The sequence below is a fragment of the Camarhynchus parvulus genome, chromosome 4 (assembly GCF_901933205.1).
Source record: "Camarhynchus parvulus chromosome 4, STF_HiC, whole genome shotgun sequence".
Taxonomy (NCBI): domain Eukaryota; kingdom Metazoa; phylum Chordata; class Aves; order Passeriformes; family Thraupidae; genus Camarhynchus; species Camarhynchus parvulus.
The window spans coordinates 17,158,193-17,175,740 of NC_044574.1; the positions used below are offsets into that span (position 1 = coordinate 17,158,193).

Below are 17,548 nucleotides of genomic sequence, written 5' to 3' on the forward strand. Positions count from 1 at the left end.
TAAATGAGATGAATTGTTTAATAGCTTTAGAATTGCAATTGGTGTTACTTTCTCAATGCAATGCAGACTAAGGAGTTATCTGTCATTTAAAATCAATCCCCTGAGGAAATATTTGATAGAACAATTAGACTGGATGTTAACAGTTTGGCAAGCTTTAGGGCAACATTGACAGTGATTCTTTATATACAAATATTTAGGAAACTGTCAAACAGATTTATTAATAGACTTAGAGCCTGAAAGTAAGAAAAAGAAGTAATGTAGTCATTCAAAATACATCTTTTGTTTTCTTAGATGTGGATGATATCACAGATTTCAACAGAGTTCTTCTGCTACTAAGGCTAGAAGTGACATTTAGTGGATTTAAGCACTCTAGAGGTGCAGTTATGGAGAGAAAAAAAGGTACTTTGTTTAATAGCCTCAAGGATTCCTCTAGCAAGGGAAATCATTACTGTTTCCTTATTTTAAAAACAAACAAAACTCAAAATCTGGCAGATGTTGCATGTGATGAGAGATGTGTTGGCTGTGTATTGCAGTTCTTCAGATTCAGGAGCTGTACTCAATCCCATCACTGAAATCTATTTTTTGGTTTTTTGACAGCTGTTTTTGCCATTTACTTTAAAAGCAGATGGGGAAAATGCAAAGAAGAGCTGTCAATTTTATTACCATGTATAATCAGCATCTGTGCAATACATCAGACTCATTTCACAGCTTACACTTTCTCTCTGTAGTAAAATTCTTTTGGGATTTCTTGACAACTTTCTTGAAAGACTTCTCGTAAATTAGGAGATATTGGAATTAAAAGTATAGATTAATTAACTGCTAAAGCCACTATTCTGTCATCCAAATTTACTTAAGACGTTATGTTCTGAGTGTTTAATTATAAAATATATGTCTAATTTGCTCCTCCATATTCAAATTCATGTTTTCTTAAGCAAGATTTTTTTAAAATTTTATTTTAGTATTATGCAATGCTTTTTATACATCTCTGATCCCTTTACATGCATTTAGGTGCAGCACATCTCTGTGTATACTTTTTTACCATTCTCTACTGAGAGGGCTTAGTATCTTATACCCCATCTGGATGATTTAAAGTAAAAACGATTCTGTAGAGAACAGGGTGTTCTCCATTCTCAGTCTGCCCTCTTCCCTGGTGCAGCAGTTGTTCACAGAAATGGCTTTTTATAGTGGCGAAAGAGGCTAGTTTAGAAGTGTCAGTATAAATAAGCACGTTGTCTGTCTCTGGAAGTGCGGAAGCAGTAATCAGTAATGGTGTGCTGCAGGCTCATAGCACAGAACAGCATCCTCCTGGAAAGTGTCAAGTGATTTACATGTCACAGGGCTCTCTGGGGACCGTGTGGGAAGAATCTGTCTACTGGCTGGGGACCTACTTTGATTTGATTTGATTAGGTTGGAAGTCACAACTGCAGAAGCACCTTTGTTTCTCAGAATAGTAAGTGGTTGTACATTACAGTGTCTGCAGTGATAAGCAGAGGGGAAACATTTCCAAAGAGAAATGTTCACAGTACATTTCCTAGATAGGAGTGATTAGGGAATGGTCTTCAAAAAAGGTTTCAACTAGTTTGGCAGCATTAAAAGACAGTAAAACACTTATGTATCAATGCAGGACTTCTTTGAAGTGAAACACTAAAAGGAGATGGAGACTTCATATTAAAAGCATTAATTAACATTTATGTGATGGTGGGCAGGGTACTTCTTTTTACATGGGGCAATGCAAGCTTTGATGAAGAGTGTACTTAACCATCTTCCTCCATTATCTTATCTTATTAAATATGCTACTAAAATTGACTGTGACTTTTGAAAAAGAAACCACCAAGGCACTGTTTATGATACAAAGATGTTCATTCATAAGAAAAAAATGACTTCTGGAATGAGTTTGAAAGCAGTTGTTGTGAACAAAATTTAATACAAATTTCATGGAAAAATACTGACTCAAGTTTTTGTTTAGTTCTTTGGTGATATAATTCCACTCTGGCCAAGTCATTTGCAAGCACTTCATGGCTGACTTTTTCAGTAATAGATAACTACAACTCATCCTATTCCAGAATTAAAAATATTTCATTTAATATAGGGCATTAATATAAAGAAGTTTTTAATTACTATGGGTTTTATCAGTAGAATGCAAATTTTCTTTAGATATTAGTCTATCTGTACTTTGTGGCTCAGGAATATATCTAATTAGATTTTCTCTGTAATAGTGGATACAAATTTACACTCTGAAATTCAACTGATTATTTAAAGATAAAGCAGAAAATTAGAGGATAACAAAGCTTGAAAATGTGGATTTGATTTACTTTCTTTACAGACAAAGTGGAATATAAAAGATTTTTATTCTTTATTTATATAATCTTATTCTTCCTGTCTTATGTTAATCTCATTTTCTAAAATGTGATTTGTTTCAGTGCCTACACTTTGGCTTAAGTTAAGAAAATACATACTTAGATGATCCTACTAAAACAAATCCTTTATCCAGAAGAACTTGTAAATATATATCCCAGCACTGTGCATTCTGTCTGCTACAATGTAAATATCTCACTAAAAGGAAATGTTATGTAAAGTTGATATAAAGTTCATTTTCATATCCACCAGTGAATTGGGGCTAGAACTGCTGGGAAGATAGCTCTCAGAAATATGCTGTAGCAAGACTTCTTCAGTTTTTGGCCATGTAATTTGTAGCCAAATTGGACAGCAGTAAATGAAATCTTCTATTTCACCTTCTCATGAAATCTTCTATTTCACCTTCTCATGACCTACATGGATCCTGTAAAGTACTTCAGTTTATAGAATTAATGTGTATTTTAAAGTAAGAGAATAAACTGGAAAATACCTTGTGTCCTAATTTATTTAATGCTAGACCTCAAGCTGCACGCCTTATCCTACCTAGTTAAGATCATTATATGTTTAAAGAGATGTGAATGTAGACTGGAGCCCCTCCAGCACTAGGTTACGAATCTCTACATTTTGGACTAATAAACAGCTTTTATAAAGGAGGCTTGTGATAGCCTCATGTGGGAGCATTGCTACTGCAATATCTCTTTCCCATATACCCAGAAGCATTTTTCCCTCCCTGGCAATCCAGGACCTCTTTTGTATTATGGCCTAATCCTTCCCTGTCCTTTTCCCCATCTCTCCTTTCCAGTCCTCTGCATTGCCTTATGTGTTTCCCTGTGCCAGATACATCTTTGGCTTTTTTCAGAGCTCCACATCTGATCAGTGTCAGGTTAGGCTGTCCCTGGTGGTTAGGCAGGTGGTTGCTGCCAAACAGAGTGTGTAACAAGAGTGGATGGATGGCAACCATGCTCTTCATGGCCAGGTTAATTTGGTTTCTCAACTCCTTCCAGTTACTAAAATGAGGAAGTTTTGTTATCTGGAGGGTTTACCTCTCCCCGATTTAGCCACCTGAATGAAAAAACTATCTTAGCTGATAACCACGCCTAATCTCTATTTGTGGTGAAAACTGAGCTAAAATTTTAATGTAAGGACAGAAAATACTTGGGTGTGGCCTAACTTGGTGTTGGCCTTAAGTTCAGCAAGTTTTTGCTTATTCAGGTGTTAGCCTTCTGCATCTAGCCAGGTGTATAGGAGAGAAGTGACCTTGCTCCTTTGTATCCTGGTCAGCACTCCCAGTCTGATGCAAAATGTGTTTCATGGGTCCAAAAGGCTCATTCAAGGCAAAAAGTATGAATGAGCATGGTGCTTGTGGAAAAAGTTGTCTGTCTTGTTCCATGAGATTCCCTTCAGTGCTTAAAATACACCTGAAATCTACAGCAAGGTGACAACATTTTCTTAAAAAGGACCAAAACAGTTGTGATGAAGTGAGATTTTCTTCATCTAGATTTTCATGGAGCTTTTGGGTTTTGTCCTTGACTTCATCATAAACCATTCAACAACAAATTCTGTTAAGTTAAAGCATTATCAGAGTACAGAGATTTTAAGTATTAAATATATAAATATCTCTATCTGAAAGTAACTTCATGAAGGCAGGAAAAAAAAGCTTCAGTTCAACTATATCATGATCTCTTGAGAAACTTTACAAAAAACAATTTCTGATAGAATATTTTCTTGGAAAAGCTTACTCAAAATATAGGAGATTATTATTTACACTGCACACATACAGAGACCCATATGTCTCAGTCTGAACGAAAGTGAAACAGAAGACAGGTAATAGGACAAGAGTAAAAGGAAAAAAAATAGGCCAGTATTTCTGCATCTAGATTTAAAAAGGCCCTTTTATCTTAAATTCTAAGGCAAGGTCCTTGTAAGTTAGAATACTGCGGTAAACCTAAAGGATTTTTGAGCAATTTTCATAAGAAGATTTTGGTATTGTCTTTATGTGCATGAATCACAGCGTTGATACCTGTGCATGAAAGAGAAAAATAGCTTATTACATAAGCATGCTATGCAGTTTGAATAATCATGGCTTTTCCTGTAGTACTTTTTGGTATAATAGTTTCTGATGTCCACATGGCAGAAATTTGCACTGCCATAACCATGATATGCTGGGGTGTGTGAGGAAGCAGCTTCTGGTTTCAGGGTCCTCGTCACTGACTCTGTTTTGACTTGTTGGCACTTGGGCCACAGGTCTATATCTGCATTGATTTGCCATATGCAAACCACTACAAATTCAAAAACTTCTTGGAAAATTGTTTCCATCAGTAAATTCACACTTTACGGCATGGGAATTTTCAGTTACAGTCACTATGCATACAAAACAAACATGGTCAGTAACATTAGCTACAAGCTGAAATTAAAATACTCGAAATTGTGTGTATCTTTAAAAATATGGTAGTTGCCTTATTGCAGGTAACAACATATGTTATTTGGTCTGTAGGAACATTCCTCTCCCCATTCCCATGGTTTGCATATTTCAATTATTTCATAGAAATCTTTAGGCATTTCTGAATAAAAATTACTATGCAAATTGTTATATGTGAATAACACATTGGGAATAAATTAAGACTAATTCAAGACTGAAATTTTTGAAGACAATTCTGACTTAAATTTTAAAAAAATCTTATATGTTCTGAAAATAAGTTTTCTTTTAAATATTAAATCAAAATTTGATTTTAATTTTAATTTACAATATTATTCTATACAGGTTTAAAGGTTTGGCTGGCTGTTTGACGGTGTGGTTTTTTTGGTTTTTTGTTTTGATTTGAGTTTCTTCTGGTAATGAAAGAAATAAAAATTATATTGAGAAATAAGAAGTTGTCTTCTTTGTTGAAGTCTATCCCTTCTAGTTTCTTATGGCTTTAGATTCTTGTTTAGCTTGAGGGTTGTATATTTATGTTGTTGCTCTTCTTTTGCAGACGGTTAGAACAAAATTCAATCAAGGTCATACCTCCTGGAGCTTTCTCTCCCTATAAAAAGCTCCGAAGAATGTACGTACCAAATAACTTACATTTATTTACATATGTATGTATATAAACAAATCAAGATGATACAGGGGAACTGCAGTTAATGTGTGAGCACTTAAGAAAGTTTGACTGCTAGAAGGCAAACTGATATGGCAGCCTAATGACTGAGACCATATATCATCTTTGTCATAATAATAATAATTGGGTTTTTACCAAATATTGAAATAGTTTAATGTGCTTTTGCATAGAAGCAGTATGTTACTGTAGTGAAAATTCTAGTTAAAAAAAAAAAAAAGAATGATGATACTTTAAGATTATTTTTGAGGCTGTATAGCTCTGGGGTTGTAGCAAGCAGAGAATTCTTTAAAAATGTACTTAAGCAATCAGGAAAAGTAAGCATTTTGTCCTTTTTTTCCAAGAGTTTTGTACTATTTTTAACTATGCATTTTGTTTCAGTGTACTGGCAAATGCAGTAGTTCTATAATAAAATTCTTTGGCAGTGTCTCATGTAAATATTTCCAATTTCTCTCTCCCATCCATGCTTAATTCTAATTACATATTATCTTAAAGTTCATTATTTTGAAAATAGCTTGAATTAATTGAATCAAATATTATTTGTTGCAGTGACCTGAGCAATAACCAGATCTCTGAAGCAGCTCCAGATGCTTTCCAGGGCTTACGTTCACTCAATTCACTGTAGGTATCTGTTTGACCTGTAAACAGAAGCAAATTTCTCATATTCTTGTAGTGAAATTATTCTGGCCTTTTGGCTCAGTGCAAAATGTTGCTATAAATTCAACCCATTCTGAAAGTTGTAATAATAATTTCAGAATGATAGTGGTAATCAAATATTCTTTTACAGTTGGACGCTGATAATGTGTGGGTTTTTTAATAAATATGTTCATGGCAAAGAGTTGAACACAACCAATCCTGTATTTTATTCCCCAGTTAGTTGTTCTTGCACATAGCAAATCCATTTAGCAGGGTCCCTTGGTAAGCCTGTAATCAGTGAGGTGCTGATTCTGCAGAGATCTTTGGGTTGCACACCTTTTGGGAAAGTGTGATCCTGCTGCCTCACAGGACCACAAGGATATTGCAAGTATCAAGTGGTTGTTATTCAATTCCTGTCAGGAAAATGGGAATTTCTCTATATTTGAAGTCAAATTCCCTACCTTTCATAATAGTAAATTTGTCTGCTTTATTTCCTGGTACAGAGTCCTTTATGGCAATAAAATCACAGAACTTCCAAAGGGCCTATTTGAAGGACTCTTTTCCCTGCAACTGCTGTGAGTATTTTTTTCTTATTTATTCTATTTTAGGATCATTCAAAAGGGTAAACATGATGAGATATTTATGCCAGAAGAAGAACTGGCAGGAAATCCCATACGTAAGATCAAAGTACAGTAAAATCAAATTATGCTAAAATCAAAAGAGTCAGGACTCTTGTAGGCCAGCTTGCCACTCATCCAGAAATGTGATCATATCAGTTAATGTTTCAGCCTTAAATGATTAAAATGAAATTATTCTCCCATGTGGAATTTCTAAGGATAAAACTCATAAAGATATGATACTGTAAATGACAAATAGGATGTATATAGTTGTGTGGGAACCATGGAAGGAATATTTGTATGTTTTATAAAGAGAAAATATATAGTGGAAATGCTATGCAATTGCATTTCTAGTTGTACCCATGAAAGAACAATATTGCACCACAGTTTCATTGATGACTTCTAATGTTTACTGACACTCTGTGCGATTCTTTGAATCTGTGAACTTGAGCTGCTACGTCGTTTAACACTTTGGAAATTTCCACATATAACCTTTTAAACTGTTGCTGTTTAGATTTTATACTGGAATAAAGAATGTCATGATGGTAATTTCATCAAAGATTGTCAATATTTAGCAGAAGAGGCTGTGCAAGTAGGTGTACCGTGTAAAAGAAATGTGTTAAATAGACCATAAAACATCAGTGGTGGTTTTGAAAGAACTTGGCCCAGAATAACTGACTTGTTGAGTTAGAGCCTTCTTAAAGAATTTAAAACATCTTCACACATATTTAGAATTTCCTAATGTCCAGACTTCACCATGAAGTGGTTGGCAAAATGTCAACTAATTGAAGATGGCAAAACAGTAAAATATATACAAAGAAAATGCAACTTCTAGCACCACCTAGAGGTTTGCATTTTGATTTACTTTAGTCAGAAAAATAGTATAGTAGTAGGCAGCTATGCTTTCCTATTTTCCTTTAAAGATGTTTTAATTATAAAATATATTTCAGATCTGGTAAAAAAATAAAGGTAAAAGAATTTTCCTAACTCTCAAGTCTGTATTAAAAAAAGACTATCTTAATGCACATTGTACAGATAGTACATTTAGGTCTAAGTAAATTTCTACTTGTGTGGCAAAACTTTTTATCAGAGCATTAGGTTTCAATTCCACCATTTCATTCCATTTCTGGCTCAAAATGGAAAGAAGTAAAAAGTATTTGGTTATAAAAATGCATCTAATGGAATGGCTTTATTTTTCTCTTCAAAAGGACTTCATTTAGATTGGCTTGTTTGTTTTAACACTAAAAGTGTGGGAGGTACAGGGAAGAAAAGGTTCCCTTTGAAGATGCAGAGGAGAAAGGATCCAAGACAGATTTGGATATATTCCATGCCACCAGTTTTTACTACAACTCTGTTAATGTGGCAGCATGCTGATTAGTAACGTATAATTAAAAGTGCCACTGCACATATCTTCCAGCTAATGAACACAGTGTTCAGTTCCTTTTTTGCTTGTTTATTTATTTGGCAAGAAACTAGTTTTCCTTGAACATACTTCATTTTTTAGGCTTGTTTCTTTGCACAGTACACAAATACCACACATTCTACCAGCACATACAAGAAATGTGATTTTACCTAAACAAATGCAAGCATTTCAACTCTAAGATTCAAATATGTAGGAATATGTATAACCTATATAAGCTACTTCAATTTACTGAAATTCCTTGTGTCACTGTCAATTATAATTTGTTACTGCATCTCTTGTTCTGGTAGCAAAGGTGCACAAAGAATTGTCTGTGAAAAATACTAAAACTGCGACACAGAATGATTTCTTTCAATTTTATAATTATCTCCCATTAAACAGATTATTGAATGCCAACAAGATCAATTGTCTGCGAGTTGATGCATTTCAAGATCTGCACAACTTGAATCTTCTTTCTCTGTATGACAACAAGCTTCAGACCATTGCAAAAGGCACCTTCTCACCCCTACGTGCCATTCAGACCTTGTACGTATGTTCTTGTTTATGGTTTTCTCAAGTATGACTTCAAATTCTACAGTGCAGTAAAAGCACTGGGTACTGCTGAGACCAAAGGGAAATAATGTGTGATATTATTGGTTTTTTTCCTCCATGAAAGGCATTTGGCTCAGAACCCGTTTATCTGTGACTGCCATCTGAAGTGGCTGGCGGATTACCTGCACACAAACCCCATTGAGACCAGCGGTGCCCGGTGCACCAGCCCCCGCCGCCTGGCGAACAAAAGGATCGGCCAGATCAAAAGCAAGAAATTCCGCTGCTCAGGTAATTTTCTTAGTTCAGCTGCTATTTTTCCTTTATTGGCAAAAAAAAAAAAATCGTGGTTTTAGAAGTTCTAATGAAAGCAGCTGTCTCTCTACAGAATTATTAAACATCACATATTTTTTTTTTTAGTTATTTGACTGAATAGAGGGAAATCTGGGAAGTCATAGACTGTTGGATCACGGAACATTACTGTAGTGAACATATTTGGCACTATTTCTGAGTACCATTAAATCTAACAACATAAATGTAATATATAAAACTTCAGAATTAAATGCTAAAGTTATTCACTACAAGTATCACCGCCATAAATCATTTCTTTAAATTTCCACAGGGGTCTGGAATATGTGAAAGATCTAAAAATTTCTAAGCTAAATATGGAAACATAACATATTCCTTTTATACAGGGAGCTTACTTCATACTGAAATTTACTGTTTTCTTTTTCTAATCTTATTCCATTTCCTACTTACATTTCTTTAAATCCTAACTTTTGTCATATGGTATCCAGCTGTTCCAGGTGCATTTCACATTCTACAGTTTATTCAGTCTCAAGTGCAAATACCAGATGAAAACTGTTTTTTAATCTGTGTTCCGGATACATTTATGACTATTCACACTTCGTTGTTTATCAGCTTTCATTGTGAACACACATTTTTTTCACTAAATTATCTGTAGTTAACTGCAGTCCATACTTAATCTAATAAAACTCATTCTTTGCTTGCTGACATTCAGGTGCATCTTCTATTTTTTTTTTTCTCTTTATTTAGCTAAAGAACAGTATTTCATTCCAGGTAGGTTTGGCTCTGCAGTAAGATTGACTAACTGCAGATATTCTCTCCCTTTCACCCCAAAAGCAAAGTTTGTCATAGCTTTTAGGAAACTGATGCATGTGTATTAACATTAGTCATTACCTATAGCTATACATAGTTTTCCTTTGTAGAATACTAGTAATTCTGTTTTCTGAATATAAGAGCTTAGCATGCAGCTCCGTTTACCTTTTTCTGTCTCACAGATTTGCACACAACCTACCAAAATTATACCTATATTTATATTATTTAGAAGGTTGCACCTGCTAGTTCATATTTTAACTGACACTTTTACTTACCTTGTACCTTGCCTTTCTGCTGCTACTGTTTTTAAAATGTAGCTTCTGAGCTGCTTTTAAACACAGGAATCCATGCTGCCATCAAAGAGCTAGCACAACTTTAAAGACTAAACATTCTACAAATGAACATTTTCTTGCCTTGCTTTCCTGCTCTACGCTGGCTGCATCTGCTGCTTGCTCACCCTCCTTTTGTTTAGGAAATCACAGTGGAATGCTTGGAAAAGAAAGCCGATATTCTTAATTAGAGGCATTGTGTGGTCACATGCATACAGTGAATCAGAAATGCTTTCCATTAAAGAAAATATTACTTTCAAGTTGGAGTGAAATAGTAATTTACACACAGCTTTAAGCTACAATAAGTCTATGATATTTTTACAAAAGATTTACCAATGTTGGCCCTAGCTCTTTGAAATATGGATCTTTCTTTCTTTCACCTTGCTTGTCAGTGTGTGCACTGTTTTCTTAATAAAAAAAAAATATTCACTCACATTTTATTCATAAGACATTATAAATAACAAAATAAACAAGGGAATAATGCATCTATTGATGAGTTACAGTATGTGATTTGTAATCGGGATTTTCTGCCACGGTTTAATATCTAGAAAAATATCTACAGTAATTGATTAGGACACCAGTGCACTCCTTCTTTCAAGTACTACAGGTATATCATCATTCTGCAGTCATCTTAGTTGTTGTCTCTTCAGCTGGTATGTTTAGCTCTCCTCCAAATGCTGTGTGATGTGACACTTAAATTTGCAGCAGTCATGTGAAGTTCTTCAGGCCCTTATACTAATACATTGTTTTGAATCTGAAGTAAAGAAAATATGAAATAAAAATAAGGCCACAGTTTGTCAGCACTAGCATCCACAAACATGTTAAAGCAGCATAAAACAGGAGGATTCAATTTCACAAACCTGTAGTACCACTCCATTCCTTAGTGTGTAGTACAGCTGTATTCCTGCCACAGACTGACTTCTGCTCAACCTTGCCAGCCCAACTTTTGCTTGTGAGTTAGAAGTGTTTTCCTGCCAGCAAATGTCTTCACAGTCTGGTTATTACATAGCCACTCATGCAGTTTAGGCTTATTTACATACCCTTTAAAAAATGCTATTCCTGGGGGAGGGTGGGGTGGGGGGGAAGAAGAAAAATAATTAAATTTTAAAGAATGGGCTATATACATGCTTCTCTGTTGCTTTCTCTTTCTATCAGGTTATCAGGGAGATGCTACCTAAGAGTATTTTAGTTGTTGAAGGCATTGTCCCTGAATATTTAATTGTTTAAACTGCTAACAGTGGTGTACTCTGGATGCAGGAGGAAAAAAACAAAACTTATTTTTAGACTTGTTTATTGGGTATTTAAAAGTGCTAAAAACCACTTCTTTATACTTAAGTGGGTACTATAACATAATCTTAGCATTTCCTTAAGCACCTAAATATTTTTAGTATTTGTTTTAAATATGTCATTTGGAGATGTTGCTCCATAGACACTATGAAGTCCTAGTAAAATTTCATTATGGTAATTTGGAAGACTAAAGGTTTGCAGGTATCAAATGATTTATTTGAAAAAAATATCATTTATCTGCTACCTCATAGAAGTACCCTGTAGTGGTTTCATCATATGGATTACTAAAACATTTACAAGTGGTAGATAACATAGTATCTGTTGACTGTTGGGTTTTTCCCCCCTCCACTGAGGAGTCTGTTTCTCCTCTATTTGTTTGGTTTATTAAGGATTTAAGTGGCATAGCATGTATATTTGGCTTGGTGATCCTTGTGGGTCTTTTCCAACTCAGAATATTCTGTAACTCCTATATATGTTTAGGGAGCAGCTTTTAAAAAACATATTCAAAATTGTGAAGAATAATTCATGGGAGGCGTGATCATCATCCTAGATGAAATCTGTAATAAACCCCAATCTTATCTTCATTTTTAAATGCTACTCAAAATGAATTATTCTTTCTTTCTGCTGAGGACAATGGCCCTAGCACCATCTTCTAATCAAACAAAAGTTAAGTAGAGAACATGAGAGCTTAGTTCATGTTTTTGTCTTAATTGGCATTACTCTGTCTTTCTTTCCTTCTTGGCTATCTTTACTTTTTCAGGAGTTCACCATTTTGGCTGTAAGTAAAGTTCAGTGTCTGAACTAAATCACAGTGTACCTCCCAGCCCTGATGCACCTTCTGCTAGTCTCAGTCTTTTCACCTTTGTCCAAGAAGAACCCACAGGTCCTTTTGGCTTCTCTTTGTTTTCTTTGTCACCCACCCTCAGTTCCTTACCAGGTGTTTTTTCCTGATATGTTTAGGATGTTTTCTTTGACTGACTCTGGGAAATGGTGGAGGAAACTTTCAATGTGGTTCTTTTTTTGCCCTTTTTTTTTTTTTTGTATATATATTGTATTTTTATTTAATCTGTGACAGTGATACTGTTACTGTGGCATTGGACATTCAGTAATAAGAATGCCATGTCATGTAAGCAAGTATTAAACTTCAAATGCTTCTGTAATTTATACCTACTCCTTCCTCTTTTCCCTTGCTCTTATCCTTGGCCTAATGGATGCAGTTTTGATAATGTAGCGAGATTTTCTGTTGTGCTTGATCTAACCATGTGGTTGTGAGGTATGAGTAAAACATGGTTCTGTCAAGCACCATGGAACGTCACGCAGCTTTCTACAGCATGGCAAGCTGCTGAGGCTTAAGTCAGGATCACACATTTTTTAAATTAAAGCTGAAAACAGGGCTTTCAACTTATTTGTTGAGATGATGTGGAGTATCGGGACTATAAAAACAAAAAAATCACAGAGGTTAATGAAGTCCAGTCAACAATACAAATTTGTAACCAGAGAAAGAGAAAAGGTGGCATTCAGTATCTATTTATTCTTGATACAGAGAAAGAAAACAAATTCTAAAACAAACAGTGGCATTTGTTTGATTAGCTGTAAACAAGGCTAGATTGGCTGACAACATAATCAGCAGAAAGTACAGCTGTGAAAAGCTCAAGTTAATGTTATCCTGCTATGTGAAGTTGGTCTCAGTTTCTTTTTCCAGCATATCTTAAGTCCCTATATTTAACCCTCTCTTGAAGCCCTTGTGTCTGTTCAGTATCACAGAGTTTATCATGCATTTCCCAAGTTGCCCACCCGTTATCTGCATTGCAGACGTCTTTTCAACCCTCTCACCAGAAGAAAATCTTATACTTTATTGACTTAGTATCTGTGTTTTGACTTGAATCTTCTACAGGCACTGAAGATTACAGATCCAAATTAAGTGGAGACTGCTTTGCAGATTTGGCTTGCCCTGAGAAATGTCGCTGTGAAGGAACCACAGTGGACTGCTCCAATCAGAAACTCAACAAAATTCCTGATCACATTCCCCAGTACACAGCAGAGCTGTAAGTTGAACCTATAATAAAAGGATTGTTTACTTAGGGAGAAAGGCTAAAATTTTTAAATATGAAACCACAGCTTTACTTTTTTTGAACAGCAAAAATTGAAAGTAATCTCCATGGTGCACTTCAAAGGCTTAAATATTCATAAAATTATTTATGCATTATTTCTTTACCATGTGGCCCTAAAAACCTATGATAAAGAAATAACACAACTATTTTATGTTTCTAGTTCTTCAGGACCTGAGGAATCCACTTTGATTTTTTGAAAGGTAGTGGGGTTTATTTTGATTTAAACTTTTAATTGCAGGAGAGAGTAGGGCATCCAGTAACCAGAGACGTCTGTCTTGAAAAGTGCTACCTAGATGTTTAAACAGACAGAGACAATTCTTTTTAAGCAAAGCATACATTATGTTTTTTGGGCAGGAGACCAGAGGAAGATAAATCAGACAAACAGATCAGAGTTAAGAAGATGAGATAATAATATAATGAATAGAGGTGGAGAGAGAAGGACTCAGAGATTATTACTTGCTTAATAAGTGCCATATGGGAATTATTTTTAAGCATTACAACTGAAGTAATCTTCAAGGAAGGAGTGAAAGATAAAATTAAGACAGCTGTATAAGGTTTCTCCATGTGCAAAGAATAGTATAAAAGGGAATGCAGAGATGGTTGAAGGATTGGCAGAAAGGTAGATGAAAGTGACTGTCATTGCAGAGCAAAGGTGGAAGGAAATAGCTGTTTTCCTAGGAGATTCAGTTTAAAGAACAAGGCAAAATGTTGAGGGACAAAAAAAATGGACTTTGATTTGACATAGTAAAGCAGTGTAGAGATGTGGAGACAAGATTGTTGTGATCAAGTTGTCACCTGCAGGGGTGAGATGAGCACCAGGATGGCACACATCTTAAAAGAGCAGTCCACAGCTGTCATCAAAGAAACACTATGGCAATCAGATATGAAATAGTGAGACTATTGTTAAGTGTTTGAATATCTGGACAGGAAAAGAGATTTAAAACTGAAATATTTTTGAAACACATATGGAGACTTTCTTTCTGTGTCTAATCTGGGAGGAGTTGAACTTAGTATTACTATTTTCTGTGCTGGTTTTGGCTGGGGTAGAGTTAATTCCCTTCACAGCGGAGAGTATGGGCTTATGATTTGGAATTGTGCTGAACAGAGGGTTGATAATATGGAGATGCTTTTGTTCTTGCTGAGCAGGATTTACAGAGAGCCAAGGCCTTTTCTGCTTTTTGTACTGCCATGCTGGCAAGGAAGCTGGGGGTACATGGGAGGTTGGGAGGAGACAAAGCCAGGACAGGTGACCCAAACTGACCAAAGGGATATTCCAGACCATGTAACATCATGCTCAGTACATAAAGGGGAGGAAGAAGGAGGAAGAGTGGGGCATTTGGAGTGATAGTGTTTGTCTTTTCAAGACACTGTTACAATTGAAGGAGCCCTGCTCTCCTGGGGATGGCTGAACACCTGACTGCCCATGGAGAGCAGTGAATTAATTTCTTGTTTTTCTTTACTTGGGTGCTTGGCTTTTTATTTCCCTATTAAACTGTCTTTACCCATGATTTTTCCAGCTTTTACCCTTCTGGTTCTCTCCCTGATCCTGATGGTGGAGGAGAGAGCGAAGTAGCTGTGTTGAACGTGGTGTCTTCCTGGGTTTAAACCACAACATGTTCCTATTACAAATCTGAAAATTACAATCAGAGAAAAAAAAAAGGATACAGTCTTGTGTGAAGTGAGATAGATTTCAGTGGAGAAATACATTTTATGTTATCTGATATGTTGAGATACAATTGTTTAAGAATAAAATCTGATGGAATAAGTAACAGGTTAAAGTGTGGGAAGAAATCATCAAATAGTGGTTGTATAAATGAAGCTACTGAACCAAGACAAGAGGAATGGAGTTGTTGACATTATTAAGCATGCATTACTTTGATATTTAGGAGGAATCATGTTTAATTGTCTCTTCTCTGAAAAAATTATAATTTTATTCTAGCATTTTAATTGTTTTTTTAGATTAATTTATTTACATGTGGAAGATGTCAGGTGTTTTCTTTCTATAATTATGGTTCCTACATGTTAAATTCAGGAGGAATAATGAAATAATCAAGCCTCATATACTCTATATCCTAAACACTCAAATTTCAGTTGACAAAAAAATTTTTTACTAAATATGAAATTACAGCACTTCTTTCAGAAAATATCCAGTTTTATTTGAAAGTGTTAGTCGATTAAAAATTCCACCATTCCCCTGAGACTGTTACAGAATTTATTTTCTTTCACTTCTATTATTTTTTTTTTAATGGGAACTTTTAGTTTTAGATGTACTCTACCTCTCTTCAGTTTCCATCATTGCTTCCTTTATATTGTTTGCATTAAAGAGCCCTTTTCTTTCCAGCACTCTATCCAAGTAAGATGGTGCTTAACTATAACAAAGTCATTTTTCAGCCTTCTACTGGATAGGCTGTACAGATTGTTCTTCAAGCCATTTGATGTAATAAAAATTTCAACAGTTTTGCAAATATTCTAGAGAGGATAGAGAAATTACTTCTTTATTTTTACTTCTGCTAAAAATCCATTTGCTCGAGCCAAATACATTACTTTGGTTTTTGCCTCACTGATACAAAAGTTATAGCTCTTCCTCTTGTTTCCTTCTGTCCTGGTCTTTGATGCACTTTGTTGTTTATCTCAGGACTTCCCAGTCCAGCTCTAGGACCATTCTTTGATTTCCAGTTTGCATATTTACTGGCATGTATGAGAATAGCAGCTAGTTAGCCTTCCTATTTTTTTTTTTTGGTCCACAAAATGTGATACAGAAACATTTGTTAGAGTCAAATTACATTGATGCTTCTTTAGGTGATGAGGAGAGCTAGACTAATTTCTGCAGAGTGATGCTTGGAGTTGAATCTTAGCTTGGAAATGAAGATCAAAAGTAAGAAAAGAAGTTGTCCAAAGGAGGGCAACAGAGATGGTGAATGACCTTGAGGAGAAGCCATATGAGGAGCAGCTGAGGTCCCCTGGCTTGCTCAGTCTGGAAAAGAGGAGATTGAGGGGTGACCTCATTGCAGTTACAACTTCCTCATGAGGGAAAGAGGAGGGCAGGCACTGATCTCTGCTCTGTGGTGACCAGTGACAGGGCCAGGAACTGGACCCAGTGGTCTTTGTGGGTCTCCTCCAACTCAGCATATCCTGTGAGTCTCTTAAAAAATGTGTCTATTGTGTAAATTGCAACAGCAGTAATATCACAGGGAAAAAATCCGGTTTCCTCCAGGTAGCTGGTTTCTTTTTTAATCAGAAAATATTAATATAGTTCAAGACAGCTACTTAATTGTTAAAGTTAAAAAAATCATACCTAAGCCAACTAACTGCTGTTCTAACTTCCCATTTTGTCCCTTGCTCAGTGTCTTCCAGAGAAACTTTGAATGATCTGTCTAATCTGACAGTAAAGTATTTGATATAAAGTACAAGTCTGTAATTGCATCCCAAAAATAAAATATTTTTCAGGTAGCTTTCTAAAATGTAGGAAAATGCAGGAAGCATTTCAGAAATCACTCAAAATGAAGGCCCCAGGAGAAATGCTAAATAAAAAATAATTTCAGTCTTATATGCTAAATTTTTATAATGATTTTACAATAGATGATCACCTAACAAGGTAGTTTTAGAAAGCACGACTATCACTGCAGTGTATAGGCTTCCAGGAAGGTTCAACTACTATTCAAAAACATGCAATATCTTAGCCATTGTGTTTTTAAAACAGCAAAAAGCATCAAATAATACAGACAAACAGAATATGTAGACATTAAGATCAAGTGCTTCTGTTTATTTTTGATTTTGAGAATGATATTTCAGTACTTTATTTGAATAAACCAGGTAAAAGTAATTTTAAGATAATTTTCTTGATCTAGTGATGGGTAATAACTACAGTTGCTGTCTTTACCAGTGAAGAGCACTGGGCTCAAAAAATAATATTAAGATACAGAATGGAGATCCCATCACATCTGTAAACTTTCCAGTTATCTCTAATAATTTTGTTCCCATTGTGTATGAATTAATTTAAATAAATACAATTTAAATAAAATAAAATTAAAATTCTACTTATGAAATTAGA

The 17,548-nt window shown here is 35.1% G+C and overlaps 1 protein-coding gene across 11 annotated transcripts in view; it reads left to right on the forward strand.

Moving 5' to 3' along the window:
• Positions 1-17,548, forward strand: part of SLIT2 (slit guidance ligand 2) — a 257,601-nt gene that overhangs the window by 177,876 nt on the left and 62,177 nt on the right. For 7 of the 11 annotated variants that reach the window (XM_030946830.1, XM_030946825.1, XM_030946835.1 and 4 more), the window contains 7 exons: positions 5,328-5,399; positions 6,000-6,071; positions 6,590-6,661; positions 8,505-8,648; positions 8,779-8,942; positions 9,708-9,731; positions 13,281-13,431. In XM_030946830.1, the coding sequence (XP_030802690.1) occupies positions 5,328-5,399; positions 6,000-6,071; positions 6,590-6,661; positions 8,505-8,648; positions 8,779-8,942; positions 9,708-9,731; positions 13,281-13,431 (699 nt within the window). The remainder of the gene's footprint in view (positions 1-5,327; positions 5,400-5,999; positions 6,072-6,589; positions 6,662-8,504; positions 8,649-8,778; positions 8,943-9,707; positions 9,732-13,280; positions 13,432-17,548) is intronic. The other 4 variants (XM_030946827.1, XM_030946831.1, XM_030946829.1 and 1 more) reach the window with 1 other exon arrangement.